We start from the raw sequence: 21,832 nt of genomic DNA, 5'->3' as shown, positions 1-21,832 counted from the left end.
CGACGTACCGAGCGGCCCCTATGACGCTGTCGAGGTGCCGAGCGGCCCCTATCACAGTATTAATGGGCGGAGCGGCCCCTATGACAGTATCGACAGTTCGAGCGGCCCCATGACAGTAACGATGGCCAGAGCGGCCCGTATGAGAGTATTGACAGGCTGAGCGGCCCATATGACAGTAACGATGCCCAGAGCGGCCCCATGACAGTATCGGTGGGCCGAGTGGCCCCTATGACACTATCGATGGGCTGAGCGGCCCCGTATGACAGTATCGATGGGCTGAGCAGCCTCTAAGACAGTATCAAAGGGCAGAGCGACCCCTATGACAGTATCGACGGGCCGAGCGTTCTCTATGACACTATCGATGGGCCGAGCGGCCCCATGACAGTAACGGTGGCTGAATGGCCTCTAGAATAGTATCGATGGGCTGAGCGGCCCCTATGACAGTACCAATGGGCTGAGCGGCCCCATGACAGTAACGGTGGCTGAATGGCCTCTATAAGTGTATTGATGGGCCAAGCGGCCTCTAAGACAGTATCGAAGGGCCGAGCGGTCCGTATGACAGTATCCATGGGCTGAGTGGCCCCGTGACAGTAAGGATGGCTGAACGGCCTCTATAAAGAGTGTCGATGGGCTGAGCGGCCTCTATAACATTATTTACGGCCTGAGCGGGCCCCTATGACAATATCGATGGTCTTAGCGGCCCCATTACAGTAACGATGGCTGAATGGCCTCTATTAGAGTATCTACGGCCTGAACGACCCCTATGACAGTATCAATGGGCTGTGCGGCCCCTATAACATTATCTGCGGGCTGAGCAGGCCCATATGACAGTATCAACAGGCTGAGTGTCCCTTAGGACTGTATGACCGTATTAATGGGCCGAGCGGCCCCTATGACAGTATTAATGGGCCGAGCGGCCCCTATGATAGTATCAACGTACTGAGTGGCCCCATGACAGTAACAATGGCCGAGCGGCCCCTATGACAGTATCGATGGGCTGAGCGGCCCGTATGACAGTATCGACAGTCCGAGCGGCCCCATGACAGTAACGATGGCCAGAGTGGCCCGTATGAGAGTATATACGGGCCGAGCGGCCCCTATGATAGTTTCGATGGGCCGAGCGGCCCCTGTGACAGTTTCGATGGGCCGAGTGGCCCCTATGACACTATCGATGGGCCGAGCGGCCCATAGGACAATATTGATGGGCCGAACAGCCTCTATAAGAGTATCGATGGGCCGAACGGCCCCATGACATTAGCGATGGCCCGAGTGGCCTGTATGACAGTGTCGATGGGCTGAACGGCCTCTATAACGGTATCAATGGGCTGAGTGGACTGTATGACAGTATCAATGGGCTGAGTGGCCCCAAGACAGTAACGGTGGCTGAATGGCCTCTAGAATAGTATCGATGGGCTGAGCGACCCCATGACAGTAACGGTGGCTGAATGGCCTCTAGAATAGTATCGATGGGCTGAGCGACCCCATGACAGTAACGGTGGCTGAATGGCCTCTGTAAGAGTAATGATGGGCCGAGCAGCCTCTAAGACAGTATCGAAGGGCCGAGCATCCCTATGACAGTATCGAAGGGCTGAGTGGCCCCTATGACAGTATCGATGGGCTGAGTGGCCCCGTGACAGTAAGGATGGCTGAATGGCCTCTATAAGAGTATCGATGGGCTGAACGTCCCGTATGACAGTATTGATGGGCCGAGTGGCCCTTAAAATAGTATCGAAGGGCCGAGCGGCCCCATGACAGTATCAACGGGCTGAGCAGCCCCTATGATAGTATCGATGGGCTGAGCGGCCTGTATGACAGTGTCGATGGGCTGAATGGCCTCTATAATGGTATCAATGGGCTGAGCGGCCTCTATAACATTATTTACGGCCTGCGCGGGCCGCTATGACAGTATCGACGGGCCGAGCGGCCCCTATGACAGTATCTATGACAGTATCGACGGGCTGAGCGGCCCCTATGACAGTATTGACAGGCCGAGCCGCCTCTAAGACAGTATCGACGGGCCGAGCTGCCCCTATGACAGTATCGACAGGCTGAGCGGCCCCTATGACAGTATCGATGGCCGAGCGGCCCCTATGACAGTATCGATGACCGAGCGGCCCCTATGACAGTATTGATGGCCGAGCAGCCCCTATGACAGTATCGACGGCCTGAGCAGCTTGTATGACAGTATCGACGGGCTGAGCGGCCCCTATGACAGTATCAATGGGCCGAGCTGCTCCTATGACACTGTCAACGGGCTGAGCGGCCCCTTGGACAATATCGATGGGCCGAACAGCCCCATGACAGTATCGACGGGCCGAGTGGCCCCCATGACAATTTTGACAGGCCGAGTATCCCCAATGACACTGTCGACGTGCCGAGCGGCCCCTATGACACTATCGATGGGCTGAGCGGCCCCTATGACAGTATCGATGGCTGAATGGCCCCATGACAGTAACGATGGCCAGAGTGGCCCGTATGACAGTATCGATGGGCTGAGCGGCCCCATGACAGTATCGATGGCTGAATGGCCTCCAGAAGAGTATCGATGGGCTGAGCGGCCCCTATGACAGTATCAACGTCGAGCATCCCCATGACAGTATCGATGGGCTGAGCGGCCCCTATGACAGTATCGACGGCCTGAGCAACCCCATGACAGTATCGACGGACTGAGCAGCCCATATGACACTGTTGAAGGGCCGAGCATCCCCATGACACTACCGATGGGCCGAGCGGCCCCATGACAGTAACGATGGCTGAATAGCCTCTATAAGAGTATCGAAGGGCCGTACAGCCCCCATGACAGTATTGACGGGCCGAGCGGCCCCTATGACACTGTCGACGGGCCGAGCGTCCCCTATGACAGTAACGATGGCTGAGTGGCCCCATGACAGTAACGGTGGTTGAATGTCCTCTTTCAGAGTATCGATCGGCTGAGTGACCCGTATGACAGTATCGACGGTCCAAGTGTCACCATGACAGTATCGACGGACTGAGCGGCCCCTTTGACACTCTCGACAGGCCGAGTGGGCCCTATGACACTGTCGGTGGCCTGAGTGGCCCGCGTGACAGTATCGACGGGCCGAGTTGTCCGTATGACAGTATCGACGGGCCGAGTGCCCCCTATGACAGTATCGACGCTGAGCGGCCCCAGGACAGTACCGATGGCCGAGCGGCCCCTATGACAGTATCGACGGCCTGAGCGGCCCATATGACAGTATCGATGGGCTGAGCGGCCCCATGACAGTAACGATTGCTGAATGGCCTCTATCAGAGTATCGATGGGCTGCGCGGCCACATTGACAGTATCGCCTAGACGATCGGCCCCATGACAGTAACGATGGCTGAATGGCCTCTATAACACTATCGAAGGGCTGAGCGGGCCCGTTTGACAGTATCGACGGTCTGAGTGACCCCATGACAGTAAGTATGGCTGAATGGCCTCTATAAGAGTGTCGATGGTCTGAGCGGCCTCTATAACATTATCCACGGGCGGAGCAGCCCTTATGACAGTATCAATGGGCTGAGCAGGCCCGTATGACAGTATCGACGGACTGAGCAGGTCCGTATGACAGTATCGATGGGCTGAGCAGCCGTATTGACAGTATCGATGAGCTGAGCGACCCCTATGACAATATCGTTGGGCTGAGTGGCCCCATGGCGGTATCGATGGGCTGAGCGGCCCCATTGGCAGTATCGATGGGCTGAGTGGCCCATCTGACAGTATCGACGGGCCGAGCGTCCCATATGACAGTATCGATGGGCTGAGCGGCTCCATGACAGTAACGATGGCTGAATGGCCTCTAGAAGAGGATCGATGGGCTGAGCGGCCCCTATGACAGTATCAATGGGCTGAGCGGCCCCATGACAGTAACGATGGCTGAATGGCCTCTATAAGAGTATTGATGGGCTGAGAGGCCCATAAGACAGTGTCGATGCGCCGAGCGGCCCCTATGACACTATCGATGGGCCAAGCGACCCATAGGACAATATTGATGGGCTGAATAGCGTTTATAACAGTATTGATAGGCCGAATGGCCCCATGACAGTATCAATGGACCGAGTGGCCTGTATGACAGTGTCGATGGGCAGAATGGCCTCTATGACGGTATCAATGGGCTGAGTGGCCCGTATGACAGTATCGATAGGCCGAACAGCCACATGACAGTATCGATGGACCGAGTGGCCTGTATGACAGTGTCGATGGGCTGAACGGCCCCATGACAGTATTGATGGACCGAGTGGCCTGTATAACAGTATCAAAGGGCTGAGCTGCCCCATGACAGTACGAGGGCTGAATGGCCTTTAGAAGCATATCGATGGGCCGAGCGGCCTCTATAACAGTATCGAAGGGCTGAGCCGTCCGTATGACAGTATCGATGGGCTGAGCAGGCTCATATGACAGTATCGACTGTCTGAGTGACCCCATGACAGTAAGGATGGCTGAATGTCCTCTATAAGAGTGTCGATGGGCTGAGCGGCCTCTATAACATTATCTACAGGCTGAGCGGGCCCCTATGACAGTATCGATGGCCGAGTGGCCCCATGACACTATCAAGGGCCGAGCAGCCCATAGGACAATATAAGAGATTTGATGGGCTGAGCAGCCCCATGACAGTATCGATGGGCCGAGCGGCCTCTAAGACAGTATCGAAGGGCCGAGAGGTCCCTATGACACTTTCGACGGGCCGAGCGGCCCCATGACAGTAATGATGGCTGAATGGCCTCTATAACAGTATCGACGGGCAGAGCGGCCCATATGACAATATCGATGGGCCGAGCGGCCTCTAAGACAGAATCGAAGGGCCGAACATCCCCTATGACAGTATCGACAGGCTGAGTGGCCCCTATGACAGTATTAACGGGCCGAGTGGCCCATAGGACAATATCGATGGGCCGAACAGCCACTGTAACTGTATCGATAGGCCGAACAGCCCCATGACAGTATCGATGGACCAAGTGGCCTGTATGACAGTGTCGATGGGCTGAGCGGCCCCAAGACAGTAAGGTTGGCTGAATGGCCTCTATAAGAGTATCGACGGGCCGAGCGGCCTGTATGACAGTATCGATGGGCTGAGCAGGCTCCTATGACATTGTCGACGGTCTGAGTGACCCCATGACAGTAAGGATGGCTGAATGGCCTCTTTAAGAGTGTTGATGGGCTGAGCAGTCTCTATAACATTATCTATTGGCTGAGTGGGCGCCTATGACAGTATCGATGGCCGGGTGGCCCCTATGAGAGTATTGACGGCCTCAGCGGCCCGTATGACAGTTTTGATGGGCTGAGCGGCCTTTATAATATTATCCACAGGCTGAGCGGGCCTGTATGACAGTATCGATGGCTGAGTGGCCCCTATGACAGTATCAACAGCCTGAGCATCCCATATGACAGTATTGATGGGCTGAGCGTCCCCATGACATTAACGATGGCTGAATAGCCTCTGTAAGAGTATCGATGGGCTGAGCGGCCTGTATGACAGTATTGATGGGCCGAGGGGCCTCTAGGATAGAATCGAAGGGTGGAATGGCCCCATGACAGTATCAATGGACCGAGTGGCCTGTATGACAGTGTCGATGGGGTGAATGGCCTCTATAACGGTATCAATGGGCTGAGTGGCCCGTATGATAGCATCAATGGGCCGAGCGGCCTCTAGGACAGAATCGAAGGGCCGAATGGCTCCTATGACACTATTGATGGGCCAAGCGGCCCATAGGACAATATCGATGGGCCGAACAGCCTCTATAACAGTATCGATAGGCCGAACGGACCCATGACATAATCGGTGGTCCGAGTGGCCTGTATGACAGTGTCGATGGACCGTGTGGACTGTATGATAGTATCGATGGGCTGAGCAGGCTCCTATGACATTATCGACGGTCTGAGTGACCCCATGACAGTAAGGATGGCTGAATGGCCTCTTTAAGAGTTTCGATGGGCTTAGCGGTCTCTATAACATTATCTACGGGCTGAGCGGGCCTGTATGACAGTATCGACAGGCTGAGTGGCCCGTATGACAGCATGGATGGGCTGAGCGGCCCCATGACTGTATCGACGGCCTAAGCGGCTCGCATGACAGTATCGATGAGCTGAGCGTGCCCGTATGACAATATCGACATGCTGAACGGCCCCATTACAGTAACGATGGCTGAATGGCTTCCATTAGAGTATCGACGGGCTGAGCGGGCCCGTATGACAGTATTGATGAGCCTCTAAGACAGTTTCGACAGGCCGAGTGGCCCCATGACAGTATCGACATGCTGAACGGCCCCTTAACAGTAACGTTGGCTGAATGGCTTCTATTAGAGTACTGATAGGCTGAGCAGCCCCTATGACAGTATCGACGGCTGAGCGGCCCCTATGACAGTATCGATGGCCGAGCCGCCCCATGACAGTATCGGTGGGCTGAGTGTCCCCATGACATTTACGATGGCTGAATGGCCTTTGTAAGAGAATCGATGGGCTGAGTGGCCCATATGTCAGTATCGATGGGCCGAGCGGCCTCTAGGACAGAATCGAAGGGCCGAATGGCCCCTATGGCAGTATCGACGGGCCAAGCGGCCCCTATGACAGTTTCGACGGGCCGAGCGTCCCCTGTGACAGTATTGATGGGCCAACTAGCCCTTAGGACAATATCGATGGGCTGAACAGCCTCTATAACAGTATCGATAGGCCGAACGGCCCCATGACATTATCGATGGACCGAATGGCCTCTATAACAGTATCGATGGGCTGAGTGGCCCCATGACAGTAACAATGGCTGAATGGCCTCTCTAAGAGTATCGATGGGCTGAGCGGCCCCTATGTCAGTATCAACGGGCTGAGTGGCCCGTATGACAGTATCAACCGGCTGAGCGGCCCCATGACTGTCGACGGGCTGAGCTGCCCCTCTGACAGTAACGATGGCTGAATGGCCTCTATAAGAGTTTCGATGGGCAGAGCGACCCCTATGACAGTATCGACGGCCTGAGCGGCCCGTATGACAGTATTGATGGGCTGAACGGCCCCATGACAGTGACGAGGATTGAATGGCCTTCATAAGAGTATTGATGGGCCGAGTGGCCTCTATAACAGTATCAAAGGGCTGAGCAGCTTGTATGATATTATCGATGGGCTGAATGGCCCATATAACAGTATCAATGGACCGAGCGGCCTCTATGACACTGTCGAAGGGCCGAGCGTGCCCTTTGACAGTATCAATGGGCCGAGCGGCCCCTATGACAGTATCGACATGCTGAACGGCCCCATTACAGTAACGATGGCTGAATGGCTTCTATTAGAGTATTGATGGGCTGAGCCGCCCGTATGACAGTATCGACGGGCCGAGTGGCCCCTATGACACTCTCGACGGGCTGAGTAGCCCGTATGACAGTATCGACAGGCCGAGTGGCCCGTATGACAGTATCGACGGGCCGAGTGCCCCCTATGACAGTATCAACGGCTGAGCAGCCCCTATGACAGTATCGATGGCCGAGCTGCCCCATGACAGTATCGACGGCCTGAGCGTCCTGTATGACAGTATCGATAGGCTGAGCGTCCCCATGACATTTACGATGGCTGAATGGCCTCCATAAGAGTATCGATGGGCTGAGCAGCCCATATGACAGTATCGATGGGCCGAGCGGCCTCTAGGACAGAATCGAAGGGCCGAACGGCCCCTATGACAGTTTCGACGGGCTGAGCGTCCCCTGTGACACTATTGATGGGCCAAGTGGCCCTTAGGACAATATCGATGGGCCGAATAGCCTTTATAACAGTATCGATAGGCCGAACGGCCCCATGACAGTATCGATGGACCGAGTGGCCTGTATGACAGTGTCGATGGGCTGAATGGCCTCTATAACAGTATCGATGGGGCGAGCGGCCCGTATGACAGTATCAATGGGCTGAATGGCCCCATGACAGTGACGACGATTGAACGGCCTCTATAAGAGTATCGATGAGCTGAGCGGCCCCTATGTCAGTGTCAACGGGCTGGGCGGCCCCTATGACAGTATCGACGGGCCGAGCGTCCCGTATGACAGTATCGATGGACCGAGCAGCCCCTATGACAGTAACAATGGCTTAATGGCCTCTATAAGAGTATCGAAGGGCTGAGTGGCCCCATGACAGTGACAATGATAGAATGGTCTTCATAAGAGTATTGATGGGCCGAGTGGCCTCTATAACAGTATTGATGGGCTGAGCGGCCCCTATGACGGTAATGATGGCTGAATGACCTATATAAGAGTATCAATGGGCCGAGCGTCCCGTATGACAGTATCGATGGGCTGAGCGGCCCCTATGACAGTATCGACATGCCGAGCGGCTCCTATGACAGTTTCGATGGGCCAAGCGGCCGCCAGGACACTGTCGACGGGCTGAGCGGCTCCTATGACGGTATCGACGGGCCGAGCGGCCCATAGGACAATATCGATGGGCCGAACAGCCTCTATAACAGTATCGACAGGCCGAGCGGCTTGTATGACAGTATCGATGGCCTGAGCGGCCCATATGACAGTATTGATGGGCTGAGTGGCCTCTATAAGCGTATCGAATGGCCGAGCGGCCCATAGGACAATATCGATGGGTCGAACAGCCTCTATAACAGTATCGACAGGCCGAGTGGCCCGTATGACACTATCGATGGCCGAGCGGCCCCTCTGACAGTATTGATTGGCTGAGCGGCCCATGACATTAACGATGGCTGAATGGCCTCTATAAGAGTTTCGATGGGCAGAGTGGCCCCTATGACAGTATCGATGGGCCGAGCGTACCGTATGACAGTATCGATGGACCGAGCGGCCCCTATGACGGTATCGATGGGCTGAACGTCCCCATGACAGTGACGAGGATTGAATGGCCTTCATAAGAGTATTGATGGGCCGAGTGGCCTCTATAATAGTATCGAAGGGCTGAGCGGCCCATATGGCAGTATTGACATGCTGAACGGCCCCATTACGGTAACGATGGCTGAATGGCTTCTATTAGAGTATTGATGGGCTGAGCCGCCTGTATGACAGTATTGACGGGCCAGGCGGCCCCTATGACACTGTCGACGGGCCGAGCGGCCCCTATGACACTGTCGACAGGCTAAGTAGCCCGTATGACAGTGTCGACGGGCCAAGCGGCCCCTATGACAGTTTCGACTGGCCGAGCGTCCCCTGTGACACTGTTGATGGGCCAAGTGGCCCTTAGGACAATATCGATGGGCCAAACAGCCTCTATAACAGTATCGATAGGCCGAGCAGCCCCATGACACTAATGATGGGCCGAACGGCCTCTATAACAGCATCGATGGGCTGAGTGGCCCGCTTGACATTATCGAAGGGCTGAGTGGCCCCATGACAGTAACGATGGCTGAATAGCCTCTATAAGAGTATCGATGGGCTGAGCGGCACGCATAATAGTATCGATGGGCTGAGCGGCCCCTATGTCAGTATCAACGGGCTGAGCGGCCCCATGACACTGTCGATGCGCCGAACGGCCCCTAAGAAGTATCGATGTGCTCAGCTGCCCCATGACAGTATCGACGGGGCGAGCGGCCCATAGGACAATATCGATGGGCTGAGCGGTCCCATGACAGTAACGATGGCTGAATGGCCTCTATAAGAGTATCGATGGGCTGAGCGGCCCGTATGACAGTATAGATGGGCTGAGCGACCCCATGACAGTATGACGGGCCGAGCGGCCCGTATGACAATATCGATGAGCTGAGCGACACCTGTGACAGTATCGATGGGCCAAACAGCCTCTATAACAGTCGATGGGCCGAGCAGCCCCTATGACAGTATCGATGGGCCGAGCAGCCCATAGGACAACATCGATGGGCCGAACGGCCTTTATAACAGTATCGATGTGCTGAGCGGCCCCATGACAGTATCGATGGGCTGAGCGGTCCCATGACAGTAACGATGGCTGAATGGCCTCTATAAGAGTATCGATGGGCTGAGCGGCCCCATGACAGAGTATCGATGACATTATAGATGGGCCAAGCAGCCTCTAAGACAGTATCGAAGGGCGAGCGGCCCCTATGACAGTATCGATGGGCCGAGCAGCCCCTATGACACTATCGACGGGCCGAGTGGCCCCGATGACAGTATCGAAGGCTGAGCGTCCCCATGACAGTATCAACGGGCCGAGCGTCCCCATGACAGTATCGACGGGCCGAGCGCCCCCATGACAGTATCGATGGGCCGAGCGGCCCATATGACACTGTCGAGGGGCCTAACCCTAACTCTAACCCTAACTCTAATATCGATGGGCCAAACGGCCTATATAACATTGACGATGGGCTGAGTGGCTCGTTTGACAGTATCAATGGGCTGAGCGGCCCCATGACACTGTCGATGCGCCGAACGGCCCCTAAGAAGTATCGATGGGCTGAGCGGTCCCATGACAGTAACGATGGCTGAATGGCCTCTATAAGAGTATCGATGGGCTGAGCTGCCCATATGACAGTATAGATGGGCTGAGCGACCCCACGACAGTATGACGGGCCGAGCAGCCCGTATGACAATATCGATGAGCTGAGCGACCCTATGACAGTATCGATGGGCCAAACAGCCTCTATAACAGTCGATGGGCCGAGCAGCCCCTATGACAGTATCGACGGGCCGAGCGGCCCATAGGACAACATCGATGGGCCGAACGGCCTTTATAACAGTATCGATGTGCTGAGCGGCCCCTATGACAGTATCGATGGGCTGAGCGGTCTCATGACAGTAACGATGGCTGAATGGCCTCTATAAGAGTATTGATGGGCTGAGCGGCCCGTATGACATTATAGATGGAACAAGCAGCATCTAAGACAGTATCGATGGGCCAAACAGCCTCTATAACAGTCGATGGGCCGAGCAGCCCCTATGACAGTATCGACAGGCCGAGCGGCCCATAGGACAGCATCGATGGGCCGAACGGCCTTTATAACAGTATCGACGGGCCGAGTGGCCCCGATGAACAGTATCGAAGGCCGAGCGGCCCCATGACAGTATCAACGGGCCGAGCAACCCCATGAGAGTTTCGACGGGCCGAGCGGCCCATATGACACTGTCGAGGGGCCTAACCCTAACTCTAACCCTAACCCTAATATCGATGGGCCGAACAGCCTATATAACATTATCGATGGACTGAGTGGCTCGTTTGACAGTATCGAAGGGCTGAGCGGCCCCATGAAAATATCAATGGGCTGAGCGGCCCCATGACAGTATCAATGGGCTGAGCGGCCCCATGACAGTAACAATGGCTAAATGGCACATAGGATAATATCGATGGGCTGAACGGCCTCTATAACAGTATCGATGAACCGAGCGGCCCCTATGACAGGATCGAGGGGCTGAGCGGCCGCTATGGCAGTATCGATGGGCTGATTGGCCTCTTTGGCAGTATCGATGGTCTGAGCGGCCCCATGACAGTAACGATGGCTGAATGGCCTCTATAAGAGTATCGATGGTCTGAGCGGCCCCATGACAGTAACGATGGCTGAATGGCCTCTATAAGAGTATCGATGGGCTGAGTGGCCCGTATGACAGTATCGATTGGCCGAGCAGCCCCTATGACAGTATCGACGGGCCAAGTGGCCCCTATGACACTATTGATGGGCCGAGTGGCCCATAGGACAATATCAATGGGCCGACGGCCTCTATGACAGTATTGACGGGCTGAGTGGCCCCATGACAGTAACGATGGCTGAATGGCCTGTGTAAGAGTATTGAAGGGCCGAGCGGCCCATAGGACAATATTGATGGGCCGAACGGCCTTTATAACAGTATCGATGGGCCGAGTGGCTCCTATGACAGTATCGACAGGCCGAGTGGCCCCTAAGACAGTTTCAACGGGCCGAGCAGCCTATATGACACTATCGATGAGCCGAGCGGCCCCTAGGACAATATCGACGTGCCGAATGTCCTTTATGAGAGTATCGATGGGCCGAGCGGCCTCTATGACAGTATCGAAGGGCCGAGCGGCCCCTATGACACTATCGATGGGCCGAGCAGCCCCATGACAGTAACGATGGCTGAATGGCCTCCAGAAGAGTATCGATGGGCTGAGCAGCCCCTATAACTGTATCGATGGGATGAGCAGCCCCATGACAGTAACGATGGCTGAATGGCCTCTATAAGATTATCGATGGGCTGAGTGGCCCATATAACAGTATCGATGGGCCGAGCGGCCCGTATGACACTATCGATGGGCTGAGCGGCCCCATGACAGTAACGATGGCTGAATGGCCTCTGTAAGAGTATCGAAGGGCCGAGCGGCCCATAGGACAATATTGATGGGCCGAACGGCCTTTATAACAGTATCGATGGGCCGAGCGGCCCGTATGACACTATCGACGGGCCGAGCGGCCGCCATGACACTATCAACGGGCCGAGCGGCTCAAAGGACAATATCAATGGGCCGCACGGCCTCTATGATAGTATCAATGGGCTGAGCGGCCCCATGACAGTAAGGATGGCTGAATGGCCTCTTTAAGAGTATCAATGGGCTGAGCGGCCCGTATGACAGTATCGTTGGGATGAGCGGCCACTATGGCAGTATCGATGAGCTGAGCGGCCCCTATGCAGTATCAATGGTCTGAGCGGCACCTGTGACAGTATCGATGGGCTGAGGGGCCCATATCACAGTATCAAAGGGCTCGATGGCCTGAATAACAGTATCAACTGCCTGAAACATCTAACTATGCTTGTTTCCTGCTGACTAACCGTGTGGCCTCTTGTTTACAGATGGCAACGTGGTGGTGGTAGTCAGTAAGGCCAATGTGCTACAGGCCATCTATTTCCAGGATAGCAGCATGAAGCAGACATTTGAGAAGTTCCCCGAGGTGCTGCTGTTGGACTTTATGCACAGATGGGAGGGCTTGTGGCTGCCCACCTTCCTGCTGCTGGTGATCGACGGCAATGGGGAGAGCGACCTGGTGTGCCTTTGGTTCGCACAGAACGAGGAGCGTGAGACCATCAAACAGCTGCTGCGCATCTTCAAACAGAAGAACCCGGCGGCCGAGAGGATCCAGACGGTGATGTGCAGCGGCAGGCCCTACCGCGGGGAGGTGGTCTCTGAGGTCCTTCCCCACTCCAAGCTGGTCACCTGCCTTTTCCACACCCTGCGCACATTCCGAGCGGACGTCACAACCGACAAGCTGCATGTGACAGTTGGACAGCGGTGAGTACTGATGCTCTGCTACTGTTCCCGGACTGAGGACAGGGGAAGGGTGTGTCTCCAGCGTTGCAGCGAGGACCTTTATCCTTTGCAGTCCTGTCAGGGGGTGTGAATCAGGCCAAATTGTAACCAGCCCTCTCTGCCCGCCTCTCTCCCCCGCCTCCGTCTCCCACCCCCACTGTCCTCATTCTCACTGGTTCCTTGGCAAGATGTTGGGGGGTAACTGGAACCCAGTGTGGGGCCTTTGAAGAGAGAGCTGGGAACATCTGAGAGAGGAAATGTCTGTCTGACTCTCTTTCTGTCTCCATGTATCTCTATCTGTACCTCTGAGCTACATATCTGCCTATATTTATTCATTGTCTATCTCAATATATCTCCATCTGTCATTTTGAGCGATAGGTAGCAAGCTCATTAATGTCAATGCTGCTGCACTTCAAGCAGTGCTCCAGAGACATTTTCTCTCTCCCCCTCTGCAACACTGGCCATGTGAGAGTTGAGAAAATAAGATCTGGCGGGCAAGATGGTTTTCAGCCATCTGAGCATAGTATCCAGTCCATCGAAGCTGATTTTGCAGCTTTGCTTGAATGCCAGTGAAGGACACTGGTGTTTGTTTGATGGTGCTCCCATTGAATCCAGAGGATGCCCAGAGACATCGCTGATGGAATTTCTCGAGCACGAATACAATGTCCAGGTTTCACTGGAGTACAGGAGTGTGGTGTTGACAGCTGCTCTGTGCACTAGGACTTCTGTTGACTTGTGGAGGCCTTTGTTGTCAAACATTCGCTGCTGTTGTTTGTAGAAAAGTGAGCTGGCACAGCTGATCCATTGTTGGACCCCCTTGTCAATGGTGGTCTTTTGAGAAAGGTGGCAGCCAAGGTAAGAGAAGTGCTCAACATATTCCAGAGTGTCTCCTCCAAAATATATGGGAGTGGAATATTTGGCTGGCCAGGTGAGGGTAGATGTGAGTTTTGTTTTGACAACATTCAAGGACAGGCTGAGTTTCTTGTATTCAGAATTGAAGGGATTTGAGAGTGGCTTGCAAATCTGGTGTAGAGTGTGCAACGACACCTGCAGTCATCCGCAAACTGGTGGTCAGTTTAGCTTTGGCACAGACTTATTTAATACTCTCACCAGAGGGCAGTTGACCTTTGATGAGGTGAATAGCTACTGCCAGGTAGATTGTAAATAGAATGGGAGCCTGTCACACAGCCTTGCTTGACCCCAGTCCAGATTTTGAAGGGATTTGTTTCAGATCTCCCAGTCAAGACAGTTGCAGTCATATCATTTTTTTAAATTCATTCGCAAGGTGTAGGCTTCGCTGGCTAGGCCAGCATTTATTGCCCATTCCTAGTTGTCCTTGAGAAGTTGTTGGTGAGCTGCCTTCTTGAATTGCTACAGTCCATGTGGCTTAGGTACATCCACAGTGCTGTTAGGAAGGGAGTTCCAGGAGTTTGACCCAGTAAAGGAGTGTCGAAATATTTCCAAGTCAGGATGGTGAGTGACTTGGAGGGGAACTTCCAGGTGGTGGTGTTCCCATCTATCTGCTGCCCTTGTCCTTCTAGGTGGTAGTGGTCGTGGGTTTGGAAGGTGCTGTCAAAGGAACCTTGGTGAATTTCTGCAGTGCATCTTGTGAATGGTACACACTGCTGCTACTGTGCGTCAGTGGTGGAGGGAGTGAATGTTTGTGGATGTGGTGCCAATCAAACGGGTTGCTTTGTCCTGGTGTCAAGCTTCTTGAGTGCTGTGGGAGCTGCACTCATCCAGGCAAGTGGGGAGTATTCCATCACACTCCTGGACTTGTACCTTGTAGATGGTAGACAGGCTTTGTGGAGTCAGGGGATGAGTTACTTGTAGGATTCCTAGCCTCTGACCTGCTCTTGTAGCCACAGTATTTATGTGGCTAGTCCAGTTCAGTTTCCGGTCAATGGTAACCCCCCCAGGATGTTGATAGTAGGGGATTCAGTGATGGAATGCCATTGAACATCAAGGGACAATAGTGAGATTCTCTCTTGTTGGAGATGGTCATTGCCTGACACATGTGTGGCACCCATGTTACTTGCTACTTGTCAGCCCAAGCCTGTCCAGGTTTTGCTGCATTTGGACATGGACTGCTTCAGTATCTGAGGAGTCGCGAATGGCGTTGAACATTGTGCAATCATCAGCGAACACCCCCACTAAGCAAGTGCCACTCGATAGCACTATTGATGATCCCTTCCATTACTTTACTGATTATCCAGAGTAGACTGATGGGGCAGTAATGGCTGCGTTAGACTTGTCCTGCTTTTTTTGTCCAGGACATACCTGGACAATTTTCCATATAGCCGGGTAGTTGCCGGCCAGTGTTGTAGCTGTACTGAAACAGCTTGGCTAGGGGCCCGGCAAGTTCTGGAGCACAAGTTTTCAGTACAGTTGCTGGAATATTGCCAGGGCCCATAGCCTTTGCAGTATCCACTGCCTTCTTGTTATCACATGGAGTGAATCGAATTGGCTGAAGACTGGCATCTGTGATGATGGGGACCTCCGGAAGGGGCCGAGATGGATAATCAACTTTGCACTTCTGGCTGAAGATGGTAGCAAATGCTTCAGCCTAATCTTTTACATTGATGTGCTGGGCTGCCCCATCATTGAGGATGGGGATATTTGTGGAGCCTCGTCCTCCAGTGAATTGATTAATTGTCCACCACTTTTCACGCCTGGATGTGGCAAGACTGCAGAGCTTCGATCTGATCTGTTGTTGTGGAATCGCTTAGCTCTGTCTATTACTTGCTGCTAATGCTGTTTGGCACGCAAGTAGTCCTGTGTTATACCTTCACCAGGTTGACACCTCATTTTTAGGTATGCCTGGTGCTCTTCCTGGCATGCTCTCCTGCACTCTTCTTCGGACCAGGGTTGAACCCCTAGCTTGACGCTAACGGTAAAGTGGGGGATATGCCGGGCCATGAGGTTACAGATTGTGTTCGAGTACAACTCTGCTGCTGCTGATGGCCCATAGTGCCTCATGAATGTCCAGTCTTGAGTTGCTTAATGTTCAAAATCTGTTCCATTTAGCACGGTGGTAGTGCACGTAACACAGTGAAGGGGATCCTCAGTGTGAAGGCGGGACTTTGTCTCCATAACGACTGTGCGGTGGTCACTCCTACCGATATTGTCATGGACAGATGCATCTGCGGCAGGAAGGTTACTGAAGATGAGGTCAAGTATGTTCCCTCACCACCTACCGCAGATCCAGTCTGGCAGCTATATCCTTTAGGACTCAGCCAGCTTGGTCAGTAGCGATGCTACCGAGCCACTCTTGGTGATGGACATTGAAGGCTCCACCCAGAGTACATTCCTTGTCACCCTCAGTGCTTCCTCCAAGTGGTGTTCAACATGGAGGAGCACTGGTTCATCAGCTGAGGGAGGGCGGTACGTGGTAATCAGCAGGAGGTTTCCTTGCCCACATTTGACCTGATGCCATGAGACTTCATGGGGTCCAGAGTTGATGTTGAGGACTCCAAGGGCAACTCCCCCCCAACTGTATACCACTGTGCCACCACCTCTGCTGGGCCAGTTCTGCCGGTGGGACAGGACATACCCAGGGACGGTGATGGTGGTGTCTGGGACATTATCTGTAAGGTATGAATTCGTGAGGATGACTACGTCAGGCTGTTGCATGACTAGTTTGTGAGACAGCTCTCCCAACTTTGGCACTAGCCCCCAGGTGTTAGTAAGGAGGACTTTGCAGGGTTGACAAGGCTGAATTTGCCATTGTTGTTTCCGGTGCCTAGGTCTTGGCCAGGCTCATTTCATTCCTTTCTTTAATGCTTTGTAGTGGTTTGATACAGTTGAGCGGCTTGCTGCGCCATTTCAGAGGGCACTTATGAGTCAACCACATTGCTGTATGTCTGGAGTCACATGTAGGCCAGACCAGGTAAGGGCAGCAGATTTCCTTCCCTCAAGCACATTAGTGAACCAGATGGGTTTTTACAACAGTCGACAATGATTTCATGGTCATCATTAGATTTTCAATTCTAGATTTGTATTGAAATTAAACTCCACCCTCTGCCGTGGTGGGATTCGAACCCGGGTCCCCCTGGGTGTCTGGGTTACTAGTCCTGTGACAAAACCATCGCCTCCCCCTGCAAGATTGTGATGACGTTTCTTATATGACCAAATCTTTGGAGCACAATCCACAGAGCCTCATTATTTGCCGACACATTTACTTTGGTCAGTAAATGCAATGAAGGGTTCCTGGTGGTGTTCTGAGCAATTTTCTTGGATTTTTCTGGCAACAAAGACCATGTCAGGGGTTCGTCTGGAAGTTCTAAGCCACGCTGTGTCTCTGGGAGGATTTCCCCAGCTACAGGAAGTAGGTGATTCAGGAGAATGTGTGCCAGGAATCTCCCTGCTATGGACATGAGGTGAATACTTCGAGAGTTCCAAATCATAATTCATCACTTTTCTCAAAGATAGTTACAATTGTCACATTCCTGAAGCCTTGCGGTGCACAGAGTTCTTTTTCCTCCCAAATCTGTAGGATGAGCTCATGGAGTTTTAATGGGAGCAGAAGTCCACCAGCTTTGAAGACCTCAGCTGAAATACCATCGGGCTGCAAGCTTTGTTGTCTTTCATCTGTTTGATTGCTTGTTGCAGCTCTCCCAACGGTGGTGGTTCACCCATGGAGGGTAGCCTGAAGAGTATTAGCTACCACTGTAGATTCATGGTTGAGGAGTTGTTCAGAATGTTCTTTCCAGCATTGATGGATGGCACTGTCATCCATAAGAAGAGAAACTGTCCTGTAAACAAATAGGAGTTTCCTATTTGACCTTGGTCTGTAGCTGGTCCTGGTGACTTAAAAAAAAGCTTTGCGTGTCATGAAGGTCAGCGTGTTGTTAGATCGCTCAGGCTTTCCATTCCCACCACTTGTTCTTTATACTGTGGATTTACCTTTGGGTGTCAGCTTTGGGTTGCTAAAATACTGCCTTCTTGAGTTGTAAACTTAGATTGCTGTGCCCGGCAGCGAAGGCCACTGGTGTTTGCTCCTGGAAGTCTCATATTTCAACATTCTTTTATGAGCCAATCCTGGTGATGACGATGCTCAAACACAATGGCCTGGGCACAGGAGTCTAGTACAGCTGACTTTATTTGGTTCCTGTTCTGGAATTGAATTGCATGTTTGAAGATTTTCCAGATTCCAGTGAGCTGCACCTGGTATGCCTCTCTTCGTCCAGCCCTGCTTTAGGGCTGAGACATTGATCGCCTTTCTCTTGGACTTCAGAGCCTTGCAGTGTTTTGATGCTAAGTGGATGTTCATCACCTATCGAACAAGTTGATGATCTGTCCAGCAGGCATCAGTCCCCAACATGGTTGGTGTAATAGAGTTATCATTTGGATCTTTGATGAAAATGATGATATAATCCAGGAGGTACCAATGCTTTGATCTAGGTTTCCTCCATTTGGTTTGTATTTTGCCTTTCTGGCAGGAGCGGGTGTTCGTTATCTTGAAAACATGTTGATCATACTTTATAAACTAGGAGGACGCCATTTGCTTTGCCTTTTCCCACCCTGCTTTTCCCAGTGGTTCCCCTCCAGACATCGGAGTCAAAGCCAACTCTGGCATTAAATTCCCCCAGAAAAATGGTCTTTTCTTCTTTAGGGATGGCACTAAAGATTTAATCAAAGTCAGAATTGATCTTTTCCTTAACATCATTGGAGTCAAGGATCGGGGCATAAGCACCGATGACGCTGGCATATTTGGTTGCTGCGGAGCTGTAGGTGAAGTGTCATGAGCCTTTCATGTATGCAACTGGGGAGTTCAGGCGCTGTATCCAAGACCCTATTCCAGATGGCAAAATTCAACTCCTTGGACATGAGATTAAAAACAGGAAGTTTGGGAAAAACTCAGCAGTTCCGGCAGCATCTGTGGAGAGAGAATCAGAGTTAACATTTCAAGTCCAATGTGACTTCTTCAGAACTAAAGAGAGGTAGCAATATGATGGGTTTTATTTTTTTGGTAAAGGGGGGTAGTGGTAGGTGGAGAAAAAGAGGTCAGGGTTGGTTAGAGGGTGGGAAAGGTTAAATAACAAAGATGTCATGGAACACAAGGCAAAAGGGAGTAGTAATGATAGTATTAACGACAGGAAACATTGGTCCGGAGTAGGTGTTAATAGCAGAATAAGGGTCAGCGCTGCCTGAAAGCAAGAACAAGAGACAACATGAGAACATCATGAGAGGAGCGACCCTCATGCATCTGTCGCCTGTGTGCAGATTCTTGACTAGGGACAACCAGGTTCATAGATCTGTCACTGTTACCAATTCCCCATCGTTACAAGATGTAGCACATGGACCCCAGGAAAAGCCTGCGTGCAACCTTTTTAACATGGGCATTTTGGGGCATCATCATCGTCCACACCATCTTGTCAGGTTGGCGATTGGGTTTCGGTGCCACGTCGAACCACGATGACCAGGACCACCTTGCCGCTTCACCTTGAAGCCTTCTTCCACCTTCTCAGCCGGTGAGATGCACAGTCCTCTTTCTCCAGTTCTTTTTTTTAAATATTCATTCATGGGATGTGGTCGTTGCTGGCAAGGCCAGCATTTATTGCCCATCCCCAATTGCCCTTGAGAACGTGGTGGTGAGCTGTCTTCTTGAACCGCTGCAGTCCATACTTTGTGCAGGACCTCCTCCCACCCCTCCCCAACATAGAGAAGAGCATTGAATGCTGTATATTAAGTGTTTTCCTGAATTTTCTTAGTTTATTTCAAATTTCCAGCTTCCTTGGTATTTTAGTTTTCCTTCACTGTAATTTCTATGTCCACTTTTTTTTTGTCTGTTTACACCCGGGCTTCTGTTGCTTTTCGGAAATCTCAATTCAGGCAACAAATTGCCTAAGAAAGATATAGAGAGATGGAGTGAGAGCGAGTGTGGAGAAAGGCATTACTTTGCTGCTAGTTTCTGGGGAACAACTCAGGAATTTATTTGCAAGCAGCTAGCTGCCAATATTTCAGAAAATAGTTACCATGTAAATGTGCCAACTAGATAGGGAACCTCAAATTAAGCTCGCCCTCCTGAGCTCTGGAGTTCTCTCTCTCTTTAAACCTCCTTGCGCCTCCCTACCCCTCTCTCCTTTTAAGATTTAAGATGATTTGGTCAGCTGTCCTGAAACCAGTTTACATGGCTCTGTGTCAAATTTGTGTCTGATTACTTTGCTGTGAAGCACATTGGGGTATTTTTCTCTTTTTGAGACGCTGTATCAGAGTGAGTTGCTATCTGTTAATATAGCGTCCTGAAAGAGAGGCACAGGGCAACGGCTGAGCAGAACAATAATACTGTATCCTGGGTGGCACCGATCCTTATGGAAGGCAGGCAAGGGGCATTGCTAAGGGCAAGTGCAGCAATGTTTTCTAACCTTGTTTCCTTCTTCCCCCCCATCCTCTCCCTGCTCCCGTTCAGAAACCTGCTGTTGGAGATCCTCCACAACATGTGCTATGCAGCCTCAGCTGAGGAATACGACCTCCTGTACCACCAGCTCCTCGACACCAACACTCAGCGAGCCATCGACTACTTCCACAAGAACTGGCACGAGAGCCGCAGCCAGTGGGTGGAGGGCTTCAAGCACGAGAGCGAGACCTACCTGACCAGCACCATCAACCGAGTGGAGCAGCTGAGCCAGAAGCTGCAGGCCCTGGTGGGCAAGTTCACCGACTCGGCCACTTTTGTGCAGGACCTCCTGAAGGCCATTGACTCACTGCGGACGGAGTGTGACTACCGAGCCGTGCGCATGTTCCAGAAGCCGCCCCTTGTGGCCCTGGAGGCCAGCTCGACCGCCTCGGCTTATTTCAGCCTCCTCACCGGCTTTGCCTTCTCGCGGGTGCAGAGGGAGCTGGAGGAGGCCCAGTGGGTGACCTTCCTCAGCGTGGAGGGCGAGCAGGCGCAGCCTGTCTCCCGCCGGCGGGCTATTGTGACGGGCCCGAGCAGCTGCCAGTGTGCCTTCCACACCTCCATGAAGCTGCCCTGCCGCCACATCCTGGCCTTCCGGCAGCTGCGGGGAGCTGACCTCTTTGAGCCGGCACTCTGCTCCCTCCGCTGGACCCGCGAGCACTACTTGAGGAACCACCCGGTCTTCCGCACCAGCACCGAAGCCCCAGCCGCCAGCGCACCGCTCCCGCCCCAGCAGCCCGAGTCACCGAGGGAGCAGATGACGGTGCAGCAGGAGCGATACCGCCAGGCCTTCAAGGTAGCTCAGAAACTCTCCGTGCTCGCTGCCGAGTGTCCCGCCGAGGATTTTGACAGCTGCTTAGCGGTCATGACTGCTGTCACCAACATCTGGGCCAGAGGTGGCCAGGTGCAAGTCACCGAGATTAATGGTTGGTAGAGCTGCAACTTCAGAGACTCAGCCGTAAATTAACGGGGTCGGGCAGGGCGGGTGGGTAGCTGTGGATGGTAGGAATTTGAAACAGGAAGGGAAGAAAAGGGAGAATTTCCCCCTCCCCCACAAATACGCGCCTAGACAAATACGTGAACACACACTAGTGAGCTGACAAACACACACAAGTAGAAACGCACACAAGCAGACGTACATACATGAACAGACACACCCTTGTGAGTAGATAGACAAACGACCAGATAAGCATATGTTAGCAGATACACATACATGTGGACACATGCAAACAGATATACATACAAGCAGATAGACAAACGACCGGATACACACTCGC

General features: G+C 52.8%; 1 protein-coding gene across 3 annotated transcripts in view; it reads left to right on the top strand.

Annotated features, from left to right (window-relative positions):
* The window catches only part of LOC121273430 (zinc finger SWIM domain-containing protein 1-like), a 55,982-nt gene that overhangs the window by 20,998 nt on the left and 13,152 nt on the right, over positions 1 to 21,832 (top strand). For 2 of the 3 annotated variants that reach the window (XM_041180611.1, XM_041180610.1), the window contains exons 6-7: positions 12,703 to 13,138; positions 20,568 to 21,481. In XM_041180611.1, coding sequence (XP_041036545.1) covers positions 12,703 to 13,138; positions 20,568 to 21,481 — 1,350 coding nt within the window. The remainder of the gene's footprint in view (positions 1 to 12,702; positions 13,139 to 20,567; positions 21,482 to 21,832) is intronic. The other variant, XM_041180612.1, reaches the window with a different exon arrangement.

The sequence above is a fragment of the Carcharodon carcharias genome (genome assembly GCF_017639515.1).
Source record: "Carcharodon carcharias isolate sCarCar2 chromosome 19 unlocalized genomic scaffold, sCarCar2.pri SUPER_19_unloc_7, whole genome shotgun sequence".
Lineage (NCBI taxonomy): Eukaryota > Metazoa > Chordata > Chondrichthyes > Lamniformes > Lamnidae > Carcharodon > Carcharodon carcharias.
The sequence above is the reverse complement of the archived record's forward strand: the minus strand, read 5'-3'. Positions and strand labels throughout refer to the sequence as shown.